The sequence below is a fragment of the Monodon monoceros genome, unplaced genomic scaffold (genome assembly GCF_005190385.1).
Source record: "Monodon monoceros isolate NGI ecotype Baffin Bay Population unplaced genomic scaffold, NGI_Narwhal_1 Super_Scaffold_7, whole genome shotgun sequence".
Classification (NCBI taxonomy): Eukaryota; Metazoa; Chordata; class Mammalia; order Artiodactyla; family Monodontidae; genus Monodon; species Monodon monoceros.
In genome coordinates, this window is record NW_021703784.1 from 93,700,743 (window position 1) to 93,720,481 (window position 19,739).

A 19,739-nucleotide genomic window follows, 5' to 3' on the forward strand; every position below is an offset into this window, starting at 1 on the left:
CCTCCTAGAGGGAGAAAATGAAGCAAGAGAAAAGGCAAGTGGCCTGCCCAAGGTCTCACAGCTGGTGTGTCTTAGTCCAGAGTGTGCTGTAATATAACAGTTTTCCAAAAAATTCTACTGTTCCTCACCATATAACTCTTAACAGTGTTTTGTATTATTTGCTTGCCCATTTATCTTTTGGTTTTGCCTCTGCTGGGGCAGAACCTATACTTCTGTATGCCCCATAGTGTCTGGGACAGAGTTGAGCACACAAAAGTTACTCAAGAAGTACTTGTTGCTGGCAAAAAGCCCTGCGGTGGCTCTGATTTCCCTGTATGCCTCTGTGAGAGCAGGGTCAAACATCCTTCTTCCGCTTTCTAACTGACTTAAATCTAAGTGTCCAAGGCCCATGACCACAGCACACCCCTCAGCCGCTGTACTGACACAAAGTAAAGGGAAACCTGAGCAGCCAGCAAATGGCATCTTTGGGGGATGCCTGTAGATAAGGCCAAGCTCCCTGCTGGCTCACGCAGACACCCATTATGGGCGCTTTCCCAGGACTGCAGGTGAGCCAGCTTTCTGGCCAGTTACATCTTCACTCCAGGCCCATCATCCTGGGTAGGAAGCAATCACGACGAGCAACCTTAGATCATTCTTACCTACGCACCTGTTACTGTGAAGGTTGCTCCAGTCCTTAGCAGGCCCCTGGGAAGCAGGAGGTGAAGGCACACAGACGCAGCATGAAGCAGAGGTGGCAGCCCTTACCTGAGTGGCTTCTGCTGAGGCATCACGGGGCTCCCCACCTAGGAGGACAGCAGCACCAGAAACAGTGCCTGGGAGAACCAGGGTGGCTCAGTTCAATGTCCTCTCCCAGCCCCCCCAACACTACCCCACCCCCGCAACCCCCATGGAAACAAACAGAGAGGAGACTGGTGAGGGGCATGTCATCATTTTAATGATGTAGATCTTTGGTGTTTCCCTCATTAGCAGTCAGACTATCCCCTCTCCTCCCACCACAATGTTTCTATGATGAGTTACAAACAGAAATCACATTTTCATACTAAAAACAAAATAATCAGAGCCTCGATTTCTCCACTAGAAACTACATGTACAGTTCAAGATTCCACATGCAACACCTTAAATCACAGACCAAGACCTCACATTCTGACCTGGAGTCTCATCCCCTCCCCCAGCCTTGGGCTGGCTTTGGCCTAGGCTCAGCTAATACTGACACCCACAGGTGCTGCTCTGAGGGCCTTGGGGGGTGGTGGGGAAGGAGAAGCTTGGTGGACAAGCGCTGGGGGCTGGCCAGCCTACACCCCCCACTCCTGAGCGAGGACCTGCCCACCATCCCTTGACCCCATCCTGTCTCAGGCAAGCAGGCTGCCCCATTCACTCCATGGTTGTTCCCCAACAGTAAGTGCAGGAAGTCCCTGTCCTCAGGAATCTGGAGGCCTGGCCTGACCCCTGACTGTGGTCTCTGTGGGGTAAGATGATCAAGAGAGGCTGAAGCTCTGGAAGGCTCAGAAATGGAGCTGATTTCTGGGAGCCAGGCTGCTCCTCCTGCACTAGGGCTCCTAGTGGCTCTGCCTGCACAACAGGTGAACAGGGAGAAGCTGGCCCACTGGCCACCGTCCAGGATGGTTTGGCCCAGATCTGGAAGACTATTCACCCTTCTGAGGGCTCTCTGCCCAGGGCTGAGTCCCTTGAGCCTTGTTTCCAGGAGAAAGGGGGGTTCATGGCAGGGATACCCATTTCCACCTCCATTCACACTGAGCGCAGCAGTCTGTGGCTCCCCTGGGCTCCAGATCCTAGAAGGTTCTAGTCCCCGGAGGCAAGCCTTGCCCCTTTGACTGCCTCACGCTGGCTGACTTGGACTCCCTCTCAACCCCCCACCCTCTTGCTCCTGTTTCCTGTTTCCGCAGCCCGCGGCTCTTCTGCGCATACAGTTCCCAGTCAGCTGTGAGGTCCGGTTTCTGCTCAGCGGTTCGAGGGGAGGCACCAGTGCACACACGTCTCTACCTGTTCCGTGTCTCCCCACTGGGGCCCGCAGCCTCCCCCAGGCTGCTGCCCCCACCATCGGGAAGGTGGTTGTTATTGGTGGGGTCGCAGTGCAGGGCTGGTCCCTCAGTGCTGGGAAGGGGGATGGGGGAGGAGGCGGGCAGGGCTGCCTGGGGTGGGTCCCACGCAGGGGTACCAGGCCGGTCCCAGGAGGCTGTCCGGGGGCTCAGGCCTCGCTCTGCCAGCTGCCCAGCTTCCGGGAGCAGTCCCCGAGAGGTGGAGGGCTGGGGCGAGGGGGCGCGCGCGACCCCAGGCTCGGTGCCCGTCTGGGAGCTGCGGTGAATACGGTGGCTGACGATGATGTTGTTGCCAAAACCACCCATGGAGGCCATGGTGGTGCTCTGCTCCCGCTGCACCACGGCTGTCATGCCCCCTTCCGCCATCAGCCGCTGGATCCTGCTGAGAGCGTCTTCCCCGCTGGCACCGTACTCCGAGCCCTCGCCTGGAAGGCACAAAGCAGAAGGGAGGGAATTAACTGCTGGCCTGGGCCTCTGAGTTAGGCAGGCCACCGCTAGTAGTAACTGGGGGATTCTAGCTAAAAGCAGAAACAAGAAGAGGGCCAATCCCTCACTTCAAGAATCAGTCAGGCGACAGACGAATGGATAAAGAAGATGTGGCACATGTATACAATGGAATATTACTCAGCCATAAAAAGGAACGAAACTGAGTTCTTTGTAATGAGGTGGATGGACCTAGAGTCTGTCATACAGAGTGAAGCCAGAAAGAGAAAAACAAATACTGTATGCTAAAGCACGTATATGGAATCTAAAAAAATGGTTCTGATGAACCTAGTGGCAGGGCAGGAATAAAGATGCAGATGTAAAGAACGGACTTGAGGACATGGGCGGGGGAAGGGTAAGCTGGGACGAAGTGAGAGAGTGGCATGGACTTTTATATACACTACCAAATGTAAAATAGCTAGTGGGAAGCTGCTACATAGCACAGGGAGATCAGCTCGATGCTTTGTGATGACCTAGAGGGGTGGGACAGGGAGGGTGGGAGGGAGGCTCAAGAGGGAGGGGATATGGGGATGTATGTATACATATAGCTGATTCACTTTGCCGAATAGCAGAAACTAACACAGCATTGTAAAGCAATTATACTGCAATAAAGATATTAAAAAAAAAAAGAAGAATAAGTCAGGGACTTGAAAACTAGATAAGACTCCCCAAACAATCGTAATTCGTACTTCTGTTTTACAGGTGGTGAAACTGAGGCCTAGGTGGCCGAGGCTGCTCAGCTGGTTAAGAGGCAGGGCTGGACCAGAAGCTGGGAGTCTGGTTTTAACCCTCTGGATACCACAGGCAGACTGGTCATGCAGCTAATGCAGGCAGCCCAGACAGCTGGCTGTGTCTGCTCCTCCCTGTCTTGGGTAACTGGTAGACCTGGCCCTGGAACAGGGGGCACTGCCTGGTCTTTGGAAAGCGAAGGAACTGTATGGGGTGTGGCTAGAAGGCAAATGGTCTGCTCTGCTCCGTTTCAAAGCTGTGCTCTCTCTCTTCATTGTTGTTCTCTTTATATCACTTCCTAAAAGCACTCGAGGAAGACGATTTTTAACTGTTCTCTAGAAGGCATTCTGTCTTCTCCTCTTGTCCCACTTTACTCACCAACTTTCCCAAGTTATTTCCCACATACTGTTCTCCCGGGGCTGGATGCCTGATACCCTCATTTTTCACTAGAGGCAGCCAACTACCCCAGCCTGAGGCTTCAGTCTGCACCTCTAGGGAGGAAGAGAGAAGGTTCTGCTCTTTCCCCAAAAGCCTGAGTATTCCCTTGTCTGTGAGCAGACAAGGCTTTGGCTCAGACCTTAGTTCTGCCACTCACTAGCTGTGTGACCTAGGATATGTCCCTTGACACCCACATTCCTGTTTTCTTTTATCTTTTTTTTGGCTGCGTCGGGTCTTAGCTGAAGCACGCAGGATCTTCATTGAGGCAAGCGGGATCTTTCATTGCAGTGTGCAGGCTTCTCTAGCTGTGGTGCACGGGCTTCTCTGTAGTTGTGGCATGCGGGTTTTCTCTCTCTAGCTGTGGCGTGCAGGCTCCAGGTCATGTGGGCTCTGTAGTTGTGGCGCGCGGGCTTTCTTGTTGAGGCACGCGGGCTCTCTTGTTGAGGCACGCGAGCTCAGTAGTTGTGGCATCAGGGCTTAGTTGCCCCATGGCATGTGGGATCTCAGTTCTCCGACCAGGGATTGAACCCGTGTCTCCCTGCAATGGAAGGCGGATTCTTCACCACTGGACCACCAGGGAAGTACCACTCAATTTTCTGACTTGCAAAAGAGGGATGAAACATCCAACCTGCAAAGTGCCGGGTAGAGGGAATGAGATAATGCCCGTTACACACCTGACACACAGCGGGTGCTCAGTCAATGGTGGCTGTTGTGAATAACCTGGACTCTGCAGGAAGAGCCCCACCCTGAGGGACCTTCCTCCAGCCTGTGTTCAGCCCCCACTGGACAGACATGCAGTCCAAGCCTGTGGGCAACTATGATCAAGGCTCCCAGGCTGCCAGGGCTGCTCTACCAAACTATGTACGGATTTGTTTCCTTTGGCTACCTGTTGGCCACTTTGGGATTCTGCAGTCTGGGCAACTTTGATGGTGAGGTTTGAATTTTTGGGGGGGTACTTGTTGTCAACAGCTATCTTTGCAAGACTTTCTTTGCTCCCACACTGTCCAGTGCCTTCTCTCTGCTCACCTTGTCAGAGCTGGATTTCCAGGCAGCCAGTTCTGCAGCTTAGCTGCATCGAAGTCCCGTTAGATCTCTTCCCTCCTTGCGAGTGCTTGGCAGGCATGTGCTGGTAGTTCTTCCTCTGGGTCTCAGTGAGACAGTTCCCCCCAGTACTGAGTAGGGACTCCGCCTGGGCTCTCACTTATGTCCAGCTTGCTTTTCTCCAGATTTTCTAGTAAATTCTACCCTCCCACCTCCAACCCCTCAAGGCAAGCTGCCCTTACATGCTTCCCCCTCATACAGCTCAGTGCCAACTCCCAGGGCAGAAGGAAAGAGAACCTGAAGGGCTCTCAGAGTACTTCTCTCAAGGGAAAAGCTGTTCAGCAGTGGGTAGGGGTAAGAGGAAAGGTCAACCTAGGGCTTTGGTGCCAGCACAGCTTCTACCCTGTGAGCCAAAAGGGCTACCTGGAGAGGGCCCATGGGGACCTCCCCGTGCTGCCACTGCCACAGTTTTCCAAGAACGCTATGCACTGAGGGCCTCCCCAGCCCGGCCTGGGGTATGCAGCAGGCTGGCCCATGGCCTGCTGGCACTGGAGCTCAGTGGGCTGGGCTCTGTGCCCGGTGAACTATCAGCTCTTTTCCTCTAGATCACTTTGAGGGGTGGGGCAGGTCTGCCTTGGGGCCCTAGGGGAGCTGTCACAGCTAGGTCCTGCCCTGCTGCTGGCACTCGGGTCTGGGACCTCCTGTCCTTTCTCGCTGTGCCAGTGGCTCCAGGCCTCGCCACCTCTCACCGCAACTGTGGCTGTCTTTCCTAAATGGTCTTCTTGCTTCTCTCTCCCCTTTCCACCCAGCCTCCATGCTGCTGCTATTACCATTCTAATTCAGCTCTGATCCACTGAGTTCTGGTTAAGTCCATACTCGGTTCAAAACCCAGCAGCTCCAAGAGTCCTCAAGTAGTTAAGGTTCTCACCGTGACATTTAAGGGCCCTCTCTGGTCAGGTCCTAGTTGTTTCCCTGACCATCCCCCTTCCTGAACCCAGAGACTCAGCGCTGCTGTGTGCCCAGCGCCCCTGCCTGCACACACTGTGGGTGTTCTACCTGCCACGCACCTGCCCATTTCCCCACATCCGAAGTCCACTTGTTTACAAGGGCCAACACAAGTACCACCTCCCTCACCCTGCCTTCCAAGGTCCCCAGCTGGGAGTGGCTGCTCCTGCTCTGGGCCCCACAGTGACCCACACCTCTCTGCGTCAGAGTTCTCTCCCTCTGGGCTCTAAGTTCCTGACGGTCTCGGACTAAGTTTTATTCATCTTTGGGCTTGCACTTGGCATCTACCTGTCGAATGTGTGGGTGAATAAAGGGCTCCCAGGCTGCCTACAGGCGTTCCAGACTTAAGGTGGCTTCTGAAAACCGGTCACATGTTACCCTTTTGCTATGGGGACACAGTTATATATCTGTTTCCTTTCTGGACTTATTTTTGAGGGTAGAGACATGGCTTCATCTCTGAATCAGATTCCCTTTGCAATACCTGTGGATTCATGGTGCCTAATACAATACTAGACATAAAGTAAGTACTCACAAAAGATGGGATAGAAGAGTTTAAAAGGTATACACAAACGATTTCCTCAGGGCTGGGTGTAGGTAGCTTCAGCCTAGAGAGCTGTGAGCTGTGCTTGTCTCTTGGGAGCTCTAAGTCAAGGCTGTGAGCCAAGGTAGGCAGCCAGCACATTCTTCAAGAGGAAAACACACTGGGGCCTGAGAGAAGTGGCAGCCATGGTTAGGGATCCAAGCTATTAGCTCCAGGAGCAGTGGCGGCCACAGGGGTTAATTCTGCTGTCTCCTTCCCTGTAGCAAAAGCATTTCTTTTTGTCTCTGAAAAATGGTAAACTGATTTAGTGTTGACATGAGATCATTTCCTTGGCAAGTTCTAAGGTACGTTCTGGATACAGAGGCCAGAATGGGATCAGTAACTTCCCATAATGCCCAGTTCTGGGGGTTTCACTGCCCAGAAGGGGGAAGCCAGATTGCATCAGAGGAGGAGCTGCCCTTCCTGACCTCAGGGGGCACCCTTTCCTTCCCTTTTCACATTTGTTCTTCCCTGGCCCAGCTGGTCTGTCATCTTCACCAGACAACAAAAAGGTCCAGGCAACCGTTCTCAGTGGTCAGAGGCAGAGCCATGGGCTCCCCAAATAGTGCAGCACAGACAAGCTCAGAGGCAGGGCCTTGCCTCTGCTCAATTCACTCATTCCACACACTTCTTGAGCACCCACTGTGTGCCAGGCAGGCACTGTATCAGAGCTGGGAGCAAACAGTGAGCCCAGGGAATGCCTCCCCTCCCTTTCTGAGTGACAGGGTAGGGAAGCTTTAAAGCTGGACAAGTAAAAAAGCCAATACCTGCAAACTCCCCCTGTGGAGGGCTCTTCCGGGAAGTCCTAGACGGAACTGAATAGATTTTAATAAAATTCTCATAGAACGTGAAAATGAGTAGCCTGGGACCCTTCAGTGCTAACCAGTGGGAAAGGGCCAGGGGAGGGGCAGTCCACAGAATGGTAATCACCACAAGTGGAGCTGGCTGCCCAGACTAATAGACTGGGCCCTGGTGTGTGGAGGGGTGCAGAGGGGGTACCCCCCAACTAGCCCCACCTTCTAGCTAAGCCCAGAAGAGTTAACCAACTTGATGAGTGGTTTCCTCTAGTAGTTTTGCCAACTGGGAGACAGAAGGCAGGTAGGGGTGTGTGTGTGTGTGTGTGTGTGTGTGTGTGTGTGTGTGTGTGTGTGTCCGCGCGTGCCTGTGTGTCTGTGTGTGCGCGCGTGCCTGTGTGTGTGTGTCGCTGCTGTGTCTGCCTGCTAGATGGGGAAAGCGGACCAGGAAGGAAGTCTGAGCCCAAGAAGACTCTTGATTCCTGGTCCCCCTACCAGAGCGGCAGTAGTGGACGGTGGTCAGTGGGGTAAGCACCTCAGAACAACGCTCCTGGCCCCAGGAGGGACAAGGCTGGCCAGTCACACCCATTGGTCAACGCCCCACACATCTTCTCCCCATACTCCTTTCTAGGCGTGGGGTTTTCTGAAAGGGACTATGATGCTGTCCCTTTCAGAGCTGGAGGTCCAGAGCTCCAGGCAAAGTTCACCAAGCCAGACAGATGCAGCGAGCCATCCTGAACCACCCTGCCAAGGCTCCCGTTCTAGAGAACAGCCTATTCGACTGTTGCCTCTGCTGAAGAGTGCCTCTGGCCTCTGAAGGGCTCACCCTCCACCACCTGTTCTACTTTGCAGGGAGAGACTGGGAGTGAATCAGGTTCTGGTCTCAAACTGGAAAAAAGAACCTCCTTCCTCCGGCCAGCCCATCATCTGCATCCCGAAACAGGAAGAAAGGAACTTATAATTGACTGGAGGCCAGGAATAAGCTGATGCTAATCAGGAAATATCAGAGGCTTCTTTGGGAGGTGAAAACACCGGTGGATGCTCTTCTCCTCAAGTGGGGAGCCCCTGCTGCACTTCACTTTCAGGCTGAAGGCCTCACTTCTGACCCAGATCCCTGTAATCTGCCCTTCCTGCTCATCCAGCCTCCGTCTCAACACGCGATGACAGGCCAGGAACAAGAGCCCACTAGTGAGTGGTCCTCGGTGCAGACGGTAATGTTTTTGAACTTGGTGCCCTTGCAGCTGCTGTCCCCTCTGCCAGGAATGCCTGCCCCCTGCCCCCATCCCACTTGGCCTGACATTTTCCTACTTATCCTTGAAGACTCAGCTCAGGGTCACCTCCTCCAGAAGCCTTCCCCAAGCCCCACAGTTGGGAGGTGGGCCCCCCTCCTCCGTGGCCCCGAGGTCCTTATCGTGTGAAGCAATTACCTGCTGGGGGCCTGCCTCCCTGTCTAGATGTCCAGTTCCTTGGGGAAGGACCAAGGCCTATCTGTCTTTGCAACCCCAGCGGCTGATGCATGGGAGACAGTCAGTAAACGGCCACGAGATCGTGGTAGGGGGGCCGCCTCAGACAAGGACTTCCACCTGGGGCTGGCTGGAGGAGCTCCAGCTCTCTCCTCTTCAGTGAGGCTCGGAGCTGTGTTGGGCTGCTGCAGCCGCTACCTCTACACCAAGGGGCTTCCACCCAACAGATGTAGGAGGTGGCCTGGGCCACAGACCAAGAAGGGACTTAACTGTAAAAAGTGTCAGTTAATGGCAGCGACAGGGACAGTGCCCTGCTGGGGGGCTGCAGTTTGGAAAGCTGTTCCCTGGAGGTGACACAGGCAGATTAGTTACTCCTTGCCCGATGCACACCTGTCCTCTCTTCTCATGGTCTCTCTTGAGCAAATGGCTTAACACGGACCTAGGAAATGTGGGTCTGTTTGGAGGCTGCCTTGTCTGGAGCCTGGAGCAGCCAGGGGCTGGGGTAGGGGGTAAGGACAGTGACTGAGCGAGAACAGCCTATTTAACACAGCTGCCAACACACTCCAAAGGGGCTCGAGCGCTACCGCTGGGAAGTGCTAATTGGTTCTTAGCAGTGTGACGCCAGCGCAGAGCCAGGGCGGAGCTGGCTGAGCCACACCTGCAATAGGTGAGAGGAAGGGGCTGACTGCGTGCCAGGCTGCAGTCAAAATGGCCATGAAGCACGGGTGTGTGAGGGCCTCACCTGTGGCAGTCCCGACTCCGCCAGGCTGGCGGCAGGGGGAGACAAGCTACCCTGTGGGGTGGTCCTGGAAGCCCAAGGCCTGGGGTGCGTGTCTCTGGAACGAGAGCTCACAGCAGGGAGCCTTCTCTATCTAGATGATTCTCTGTGCTCTCTCTCCGGAAGAACACCCTGGGTCCTCCAAGTTTTAGAGGATAAGGAGATCAGGGTCCTTGGTGGGACTGAGCAAAACTGTGAGAGCAGCTCGGCTTGCCGGAGCAGTGACCCGGATCAGGGGAATGACCTTCCTGCCCGAGAAGGCACCACCACATGAGGGGCACTCACCCTGACAGCAGTGGTGCTCGCCCTGCACCAGCTGTCCGTGTGGAGGGGCCGGGAGCCTCAGGGAGGGGTGAGAATGGTCCCAGCCCCCACCCCACGCCACTCTCCCGGCCTCATTTCCCCTCTAGTGTTACATGGCTCCTACCTTCATCAGGACCTGAAGCTGCTGTCCCCGGCTCCTGGATCTCCCTCTCTGTCTGTGTTTCGGCATTCTGCAGCTGAAGGGCCAGGGTCTGGGTGCCCTGAGATGTCACTGAGGTGGTGGGGTTCCGGGGCTGCAGCCCAATTGCATTCATGAGGCCCATGTCTCTGTCTGTCCTCCATGTGGCTCTGCTGGTGCTATGGAGAGAAAGGCAGAGCGGAGTCGGGCAGGGCTGGGGACAGCACACCACACACAGCTCCGCGTGCTCCATGCCAATCCCCAGGGCACAGCCTGGACCAGGGCCTGCAGGCTGAGAGGCCCGCTCCCGCGGCTGCCTCCCGATGGCGGTGAACTCGCCTGTGTCCTTTCTCCTCCAGATCAGTCCACACCCCGGGACAATGAAAGGAGGCGCAGAACCGTCCAGTTTTGCAAACCCAGCTGGTCCAGTCACTCAAACAACGAGGGCCCTTCTGGGGAGGTAGAGATGGCTGATCTTAAAAGACACTTCCTTAGATTCGGGAAGCCACTAGCTGAGCTCCACGGGAAAAAGGGTGAGCAGCCCAAGAGGGCCCTTTCTCTCTTTAGCTTTTCCTTCCTTCTAACTATATGCTGACAAGATTCCAGTTTAAATTCTTGGAACTTCCACTGAATGTCCACTTTGGAGGAAAAGCACCAGGACTCCTGTGAGGCTGCTCTGGGATCCTCTTTTGGGGCCTTCTGAAAATAGACCCTTAAAAGCAGGGAGCGCCAGCTGCCAATGAGTAAGGCCCAGGCCCCAAGCTATACGCCCCCTTCCTTGGGCATTTCCTAGGCACTGACCCTCAGGACAGCTCAAGCTGGCAGCAGAGGGAGCCCAGGACTTTCAAGACAGTCACCAGCCACTCCTATTTGTAGCTGCTTCTGGGGATTACTCCTCCGGCTGTGCCCTGTACTCCCTCTAGGAAGCAGTGATTGCTTTGGCTTTATCATTGACCCAGGACTTTTTCTCAAAATGTTCCAGTCTTCATTAATGAATTAAGTGATGAGAGGATCAGTACCAGGTTCCTACTCTCTCACTTGCTCCTGGGGAGGGTCTGTCCCAGGGCTGCAGCTCTGGGCAGCTTGGACCCTGAGGCCTGGGTCATGTGGGAGACTGCCCACAAGCAATTTCCTAGGGAGGGCATCCCTCTCCAGTGTCCACTCCTCTCTCCTCACCGCAGCTCGCCCAGATACCATGCCAGAATGAGAGGGCTAGACGGTGTCCTAGCCTGTCTTAAATCAAGGCTCTGAGGGCAGAGGTTCTGTTCTCTTTCTAAGCCATGAAACACTCTTCTCGAAAAAAATCACATGCAAAAGCTCAATGCATGAAGCAGATCAAAGAGGAGCTGCTCTGGTTGAGGATGGGCAGCTACAGAGCCCTGGAACACAGTCTGAGGGCACTGCTCCAGAGCCCACTGGTTGCAGAAGGGAGGGCGGGCCTCCTCTTTCACAAACTCACCCAGGCCTCTCACTGCTTCGGCTGCTGGAGTGAACAGTGAAGACAGTCTCATTCAGCTGGTCCCAGTAGTACTCAACACCAGAGTTTAAGGCCCTGAAAATCAGTTGGGAAGGAGAAAAGGTGGAAGGCATTAGATACGGAACAGCCAGAACTCCTTGCAATTCCCTCCTTCCTCTCCTGGGGCTGGGCTGAGGCCAGGACCAAAGATATTCCTGCATCAGGATGCTCAGTGTAGAGCAGACCAGACAAATCTCCAACAGCCCCAAAGCCTGGAGTGGTGGCTTTAGCCTCTTCCATCTCCCAGAGCCTAACTGGCTCCTCTTTGGGGCTAAGGAAGAGCTAAAAAATAGCCATGCCAGTCAGGCAGTGAGTTCTGCATGTACGTCAGACATATGAGAAAGGAGCTAAGATGGCCCTGGAGACACCAGGTGCCACGGACAGCCCTGTCTAAAGGGCGTGCTTAGTGCTCAGAAACAGAGAGTGCAGGGTCTCACCACTGGGTCTTCCCTACAGCCACGGCGTCAGGAGAAAGGAAAATGAGGGCACCTTGACATTTTTACTTTGCCTGGAGCTCAGAAGTCTAAGCAGGAAAAAGCTCCCGCTGAGCCAGAGAGGCCCACATCTCTTTCTATTCTGGCCCTAGAGGCTCCTTTGCCACGTAGAGGCTGGACAAGCAACTGGGAGAGCAGAAGATGACCCGGGAGGGCTCACAAACTTCTCCTGGGGGAGGGAGGAGAAAAACTGCAGCAGCGATGGGCTGGACTGCTGACAGCACAGAGAAGAGCTTCTATCCATCAAGTTCTCTGGGCTGCCAACCTTCGCCTGGTTCCTTCTTTCCCTGCAATGGAGTATCAAGCAGTTTCTTCCAACCTCATGCAGGCAAAACTGCCAGAAGGGAAGCAGTGGCCTCTTATCTTTCTATACTGATGTGCCACCTCAGGCAGCAAGCCTGGCTGCCAGTGGTGGGTCCCAAAATGCAAGACAGCTACCTAGCACCAATCACATGGTTGAGGGTGGGGTGCTGCTGACGGTGGTGAAGGAAGAGGGATAAGAGTTGGGAAAGAGCTGTCTTTGAGCCCTTTGATGAGAACTCCAGTGTCTATGTAGAGATTGTAGGAGATACTCAAAAAAGCTAGCTCTGCTCCTAAGAGGGACAGGGCATGCACATGTGCTTGAAGAGCTCTGCTATAGACTGAATCCCCCACAAATTCACATGTTGAAACCCTACCCCCAAAGTGACTGTATCTGGAGATAGGGTCTTTAGAAGGTAATTCAGGTTAAATGAAGTCATAAGACTGGGACCCTAACCCAAAAGGACTCTGGCCTTATAAGGAGAGAGAGAGATCTTATTCTCTTTCTCCATCATGTGAGGACACAGTGAGAAGGTGGCTGTCTGCAAGCCAGGAAAGGAGTCCTCACCAGAACTCAACCATGCCAGCACCTGATCTCAGACTTCTAGCTTCCAGATGGTAGAAAATAAATTTCTGGTGATTAAGCCACCCCGTCTTGAGCTGACTAAGAAAAGCTCCAACGGAAGCCAGCTTTTTAACCTAGAGGCTGAGGTCACCTTCCTTTAACGACAGAACTTCTTCAATAAAGAGCAAACAAATGAAAGTCAGTGGGTTGTGAGGATCAGCCAGGAAAAGATGAGTTGTGGGGGGGTGACGTAAGGTGATTCCTTCCTAAATATGAGGATTGGATAGGGCAGGGGCCTGATGGGGCCTGCACGGTGAGCGACTGCATGTCAGGAGGCTGTGCTACCTCAGGTGAAAGGAAACGGGCCTAGGCACTGGGACCCCAAATCCATCACTAGAGGGGCACTAAGATTCTGGGGATTAGGCTTTACCTGTGGGAAAGAGCCACAGCCAAACAAAAGTACTCTTCCTCTCCCTGTTCTGGACTAAACCCCTCCCAGCTCCTCTTAGAGGGCAGATTTGGTGTGATCTTCAGACGAGCCCTCTGAAAGAACATCAATAAAGAATTAAAGTTCAGGGTAACAACACCTGCGGTCAGCCCGGGGGCCAGGACTGAGGTCAGCACCCTGAGCCGGGACACCTCAACCCAAATCTCTGCCACTCCCACAGCCGCACAGGAGGTGGCGGGCCATGTTTCCTGGATCTCAGCGAGCTGCTGTTTCTCCTCGAGACCACAGGAAGCTGAGTCACCAGATACTCAGCTATTTTTGTGAGGGCTGTCTGAGAACCACAGGGCATTGGAGAGCAGAGGTGAGAGAAGACCTTACGTGAGGGAAGAGGCAAATGACCAGAAACAAAAGCAGAGGTCCCCAGAAAACAAAGCCACCACTGCAATTTTTGATGAGCAAATCTTGGCTGCATGAGGCACCACATGAAGCCAGCTGCCAGGGAGTCTCTGATTTACAAACTTGTCAAGATTTATTGACAGGTGGCAATACCACATGGGTCCCCGCCAAATCCTTTGTCTGTAATTCCTGCTACCCAGGGCTGGTTAGTGACAACAAACTGCTCACACCAAACCTATACCAAACCATGTATTGCGTGACCAGGCACCTTCCTTCCCATCTCAGAGAAAAGGCCATCTGAAGGCACACTCTCTGAGCTGCGACTGCCAGCATGATGCTGATGGTCAAAGAGTCCCTCCAACACTTTCCATCTGGCAGCATGCGCCATCAGCTCCAGGCTATGAACTCTGGCCATTTACCGAGGACATCAACTGCCAAACAGAACAGGAGTGATGGAGGCTATCAACATCCTATTCCATTCTCCCCCCCGACCCCAATCCTCTCTACTCCCCACCAAGAGGTCCAATTCCAGCCATGATTTGTTCTACCTTCTATGGTCAGACCAGCTTGACTACGACAAGCTCATGGATTTGGTTGAAATTCCAGGCACTGTACCAAGGAACAGAGTTGAAGATACCCTCTCTGGCTAATGAAACTCTAAGTGTTCAATATTCAGTGTTGCTTATTTCCATCTGTAAGCTAAAGAACAGTCCCAACCCTCTCCTTCCTCCTTGGACCTTAGGGAGGATGAATGAGTCACCACTGTTTGCTCTAGGTTCCTCCTGGAAGCTAGACAAACACACAGAGGGGTGAAGAAGAATAAGAAGGCCAGTCAGGGTCAGCCTTCCTGGCTTCCTTCAACAGCCTCTGTGAGCTGTGCTTCTGGGCTTGGTTCAGTGACTCCTTACAGCTGGGACCCTTGGGGCTCCCTGAACACAGCTAAGAGCCAGCCTGGCTTCCTCGGTGGTGAAAACGCTCTCACACAGAACTGCCCTCCTCGGCAGTGAAAGCACTGAGTCCTAACTTCTGGACCACCAGGGAATTCCCCCCAGCCTACTTTTCTTCTGACATGAGTCTCTGAATTCTGTCTTCTGAGCTGACTCTCAGAGGTCTTCCCAGCACCTCCCCACCCCGCCGTTTGTAGGGCTGATCTATGAGACGAAGTGAGCAAGCAGCCCCTCACATCAATCTGGCACTTCATACCCACCCTGGTTACTGGTGGGGGGGCTGGCTGGGCTGGCGGACAGCCAGAGGCACAGGAGCAGCTTGGGAGGGGTGGCGGGTCAGAGAGCAAAGCAAAGGAGAAAGGAGCATCTCACTGCTGGGAGCGGGGTGGACACCAGGCTATCAGCCACTGAAATGGCTCTGTATATGGGTGGAAGGGCCAGTGGTCCATCTCCTCACCTGTCTTAAGAATTTCTGTGCCTGGAGAGATGGAGTGTTTCCTTAGGCTTTTTTCTACTGTCAAGTGGGGTTTTAATACCTTCAAGAGATGCCCAAGGAGCTCGTTACCTATGTCTCTGTGCTTGGAGAGAGTGCCAAGGCTAAGACAATGGAGGAAAAATCAAGAACAGGATTGAAAGCACAAAATGTGGTAAAGCTGCCTGTGCCTGAGACAAAGGCAGACAACCACCTGTTTTGGAGGGAGGGCTGTAATCTTGGCCCAGCTGGCTGGCTGGCTGGCTGGCTCATGTGCCCTTGGGAATGGGTGTGCCAGGGAGCTGCATCACACGGGGCCAGGCAGCAGGCAACAACCCTGAGCTTCTACTTCCCTATTTATTCATTCTCCTCGTTCGAAGCCGGAGATCACTCAGAGACTGTTAAAAAAGATGTACATGTTCTCATTTATCCTCTCTCATTTCCCACTGCATCAATCACCTGACCCACTTAAATGCCTCAACATGATCTAGAGCTACATTCTTCACCTGAGGTCTTAAAAGAGTTACAAAATTGTGTGTTCTTGTGGTACATTCTTCTGTGGAAGAGAGTATGTTGCTTTCGTCGGAATTCTAAAGGGGTTTTTGATTGAAAAAACATTAAGAATCAGCTACAGGAAAGAGCTCTGGATCGGAAAACTGGGAAGGCTCATTTTGTCACTGATCTGCTGGGAGACCTCGGGTGAGTCTAAACTTACTTACCTGAATATTTTTCATAGTATTTCCTGCCTAAAGTACAGAAATGAAGGTGACTGAGAACTGGAGAAGCTTTGGACAACTTGGGACAAAGTCATGTCCATCTTAATTTTATATGGTACCCTTAAACACTGGCTCTAAGGTATGGGGCATTTACCCACATGACCCAAGAAATCAGAAGAAAGAGCAACACCAAAAAGGCAGGCTCAACTAGCTCTGAGTCCAACACAACTTGGTCTGTGATGCGGTGCTGTTCACTGTGTCAAACATTAGTGCTATCTTTTTTTTTTTTTTTGTGGTACGTGGGCCTCTCACTGTTGTGGCCTCTCTCGTTGCGGAGCACAGGCTCCGGACGCGCAGGCTCAGCAGCCATGGCTCACGGGCCCAGCCGCTCCGCGGCATGTGGGATCTTCCCAGACCGGGGCACGAACCCATGTCCCCTGCATCGGCAGGCGGACTCTCAACCACTGCGCCACCAGGGAAGCCCATTAGTGCTATCTTGTCATGGAAGAGACTTGAGTTGCTGGTGGGTAAGAGAACTCCCCAGGCAGCTCAAGACGGCTCCAGCTTGCTGAGACGGTGGATGCTGAAGATGACATATGGGGAGAAAAGAGAGGCCAAAGCCAGCTTCATGTCTGGCTGAGATGTCTGTGACTCACACCAAGTGTGTAGGCTGGGGTTGTAGACATAAAAGCCTTGTGGGGCCATGACAAATTGGGAGCAGAGACACTGCCTCTGTAAGAGCAGATCGCTTTTGCAAGAGAAGGGGCTGGGAGTCTGGTTGGGACAAAGGTTAGTAGCTGGAGCCAGGGACAAGACAACAATGCTAAGGAAGGCTGTCTTGGAGAAACAGGAGAAGAAAGGCCTGTAACTACAGTGTTGGTAAGAGTGAAATTATAATCCAGAATTCTTTTCCAGTTTTGGGAAAGATGCCTATTAGAGTCCTCTTATGAATTTCTAAGAAAAGAGGAAGAGGTAAGATAATGTGCTTTGGGGAAAAAGAAATCGTTCAGGGAAGACTGATCCTGAGACTACGGACAGGCTGGGGGGAGGGCAGAAACGGACAGATAAAGCACCTGGGTTAACAGTGGCACAGTCGTGAAAGAGGCAGGCTGTGTTCTGGAGAGGCACCAGGAGCTAGTGAAAGGGGCTCTGTGGACACTGAGTCTGAAGAGAGTGTAGCTGGCAGAATCAAGCAGTCTCCCAGCTCTAAGAGCAGCTTGACTAGGTCAGGCTGAGACAGCAGCTTCCCTTTGGAAGGGGCTCCGAAAATTCTAGATGGAATAAAAGAGCTGTCATCAGAACCAGGTTTTCTTTCTCCTGGGCCACCGACCTAGCTCAGCTGACAAAGGCTCAATCACCAGTCACCTACCAGGCCACAAGAACTGACCCAAATACACACTTTAGGAAAAATCACCAAGGGCCCTATCAAAAGGCAACATGGACACTCCCAGCAGCCAGAGACCCTACCAGACCAGCCACACCGTGCGTGCTCTGTGATCTGCAGGCTACCCTTGGAGAAGACTCTGCACCAAGTGAAGGACAACATTAGGACGGCCTGGAGGCAGAAGTGGCATTTAGTCGGCTGGAACCCCGCAGTAGCCCACGCAGCAATCAGCCTGATCTGCATTGAAGTACAGAGTTTCACTCTCCCCACCTGGCTGGGTCTGGAAATTGATGACAGACCTGGCTGATTCCCAGGGTCTTGAGTGAAAGGATGCCTGAACAGACCTCTCTCCTCCAAAAAGCCAGAGGAAGGGGAGAAGCGGGTGTCATCAGGACTTAAGACAGAGATGCTTTGGTTCCCTGTCGCCTCCTACCCCCTACTTCAATCAAGACCAGTTAATTATCATTTTTATTCTAAACTAAGCTTTTCAATCTGCCTTCACTATTATGAGCCAGAACCCCAAGCAGAAAGGAAAACAGGCAGGACACAGACAGAGCCAGGCTGTCAGAGATCCATAGCTTGACAAATTAGGGCTTTAACAATATTCTATTTCCAATTTTGTTTCTTAAGTTAATGTCTATGGCATTTACACAAACCTGAGACCACCTGTTGAATTTTTCAAAAAGGGTTTAGAAAAGAATCTTTGATATCTATGCTTTTGCCTGCAGGGAAACTTTACTATCACTAGGAAACCAGAGAACGAGGGAAAACAAAGAAAAAAAAATACTGCCTTAGATTTAAAAACACCTAATAACTATACCAGTCTTTTGAAGATTTTTGGAATGGAGAGCTAACCTTACCATCCCCTAGGTGAAAAGGACACTTTGAGGAGTGACGCCAAGAACGAGTCAGGCTCTAGCAGAATTCGAATTTCCCATCTAGAAGACCCCACCTCAGCGGGGGTGGTGGTGGTGGTGGTGTGATGAATTGGGACATTGGGACTGACATATATACACTAATACGTATAAAATGGATAACTAATAAGAGCCTGCTGTATAAAAAAATTAATAAAATTCAAAAAAAAAAAGACCCCACCTCACTGGCCAGATCCACAGGTGAATGCTGATGACTCCAGTCCTCAGCCTGGATGACCCCGAGGCCCCACCCCGCCAGCCCCTTGAGCCACTCACTCTGGTCGGCAGATCACCAGGTCTCCTTTGTTGGTACCATAGGCCAGGCCGAGCCCTGGCTCGGGCAGCCACCGGGCAGAATTGATGCTGACATGTCTCCGCTGGTCAGCAGGCATGGGATAAAGGACGTTGAAAACTCTCTGGGTGAGGAAAAAAGAGGGAAGAAAAGAGAATGGGAGGAGAAACAGTCTGTTACCAAGAATAACAAAATCCAAGGGGAACAAAGTCCCTCCTATAGCCTGAAGCAAGTTAACCACAGGGAAGAAAAGAGATGGTTGGACTGGGAATGGGATGACTCTTAACATATATCTGAGAACTTGGGGTAGCACAGGGGAGGGTGGGACCCTCTTACTTCAGGTGAGGGCTAAGGACTGTCAGGAAATACCAGGGGCATACTTGGACCCTTCTGCATGAAGCTTCACTATGCTCTCCTCACAGCCTTTAACATTTCTCACTTCATCACTTTTAAGGTAACCCCCTGGAAAGCCCCATGCAGAGCCTAGCACACCAGGAAGGACTGCCCCAAACTTTCCTCTGACCAGACCAACCAGTGAGAGCCAACCTCCACTGGTAGTCCTGTTACCATGGAAATCACAGCACTCTTCACTGCAATGGGGAACTGAAGGTGATAGGGGGGCGGGAGGGGGTGATAACATCAAAGAACATTCTTAATTCATCTAATTAAAAGCAATGTTAAAACTGCTATTGTTAAGGAAACCTAAAAGGTGCAATAAGATGTAGGAAGCAGGGCAGATGGGAATCTTGAACACACACATATATGATTTCTTTCTAGCTTATATAAATCACCATTAAACAGATCAGTTCCATTTTTCAAAGGGAGTCTCCTTTCATTAGTCTACATCTTTCCAAAGCTACTATTTTCTCAGGGGGCAGCTTAGCTTGTCTCAGGTTGGGCTGAAGGTGATATCTGGCTACTGATCTACACAATGTTCCAGAATCGACTTTAGTCAGAGACAGGTGCAGGGCAGTGGAAGAATGAAGGGCATAATTTAAGAGTTAGAAAGATCTGGGTCTGAGTCCTGGCGTCACTGCATAACAACTTCTCTGGATCTCAGTTTAAAAAGAGACAGCACCGGGCTTCCCTGGTGGCGCAGTGGTTGGGAGTCCGCTGGCCAATGCAGGGGACATAGGTTCGTGCCCCGGTCCGGGAAGATCCCACATGCCGCGGAGCAGCTGGGCCCGTGAGCTATGGCCACTGAGCCTGCGCGTCCGGAGCCTGTGCTCCGCAGCGGGAGAGGCCACAACAGTGAGAGGCCCGTGTACCACACACACACACACACACACACACACACACACACACACAAAAAGAGATAGCACGAACACTCAAATAATAGGGGAGATTAAAAGAAATGATGTATATAAAATGCCTGATGTGGTGCAAGCTCATAAATGGTAACTCTTGTTATTATTACCATGAACTTGCATCTGGGGCTTAAAAAAAAACAAGAAAAACACATCATCAGGCCCTATGAAAAGGACG

General features: G+C 52.5%; 1 protein-coding gene across 11 annotated transcripts in view; it reads right to left on the reverse strand.

The window, feature by feature from the left end:
• Nucleotides 1-912: 912 nt before the first annotated feature.
• The window catches only part of AMBRA1 (autophagy and beclin 1 regulator 1), a 173,361-nt gene continuing 154,534 nt past the window's right edge, over nt 913-19,739 (reverse strand). For 9 of the 11 annotated variants that reach the window (XM_029207194.1, XM_029207193.1, XM_029207195.1 and 6 more), the window contains 4 exons: nt 18,239-18,378; nt 11,270-11,362; nt 9,796-9,989; nt 922-2,482 (listed from right to left, as the gene is read on the reverse strand). In XM_029207194.1, the coding sequence (XP_029063027.1) occupies nt 1,998-2,482; nt 9,796-9,989; nt 11,270-11,362; nt 18,239-18,378 (912 nt within the window). In that variant the 3' untranslated portion in view covers nt 922-1,997. Of the gene's footprint in view, nt 2,483-9,795; nt 9,990-10,055; nt 10,263-11,269; nt 11,363-18,238; nt 18,379-19,739 lie in introns of those variants that run through there. The other 2 variants (XM_029207199.1, XM_029207202.1) reach the window with 2 other exon arrangements.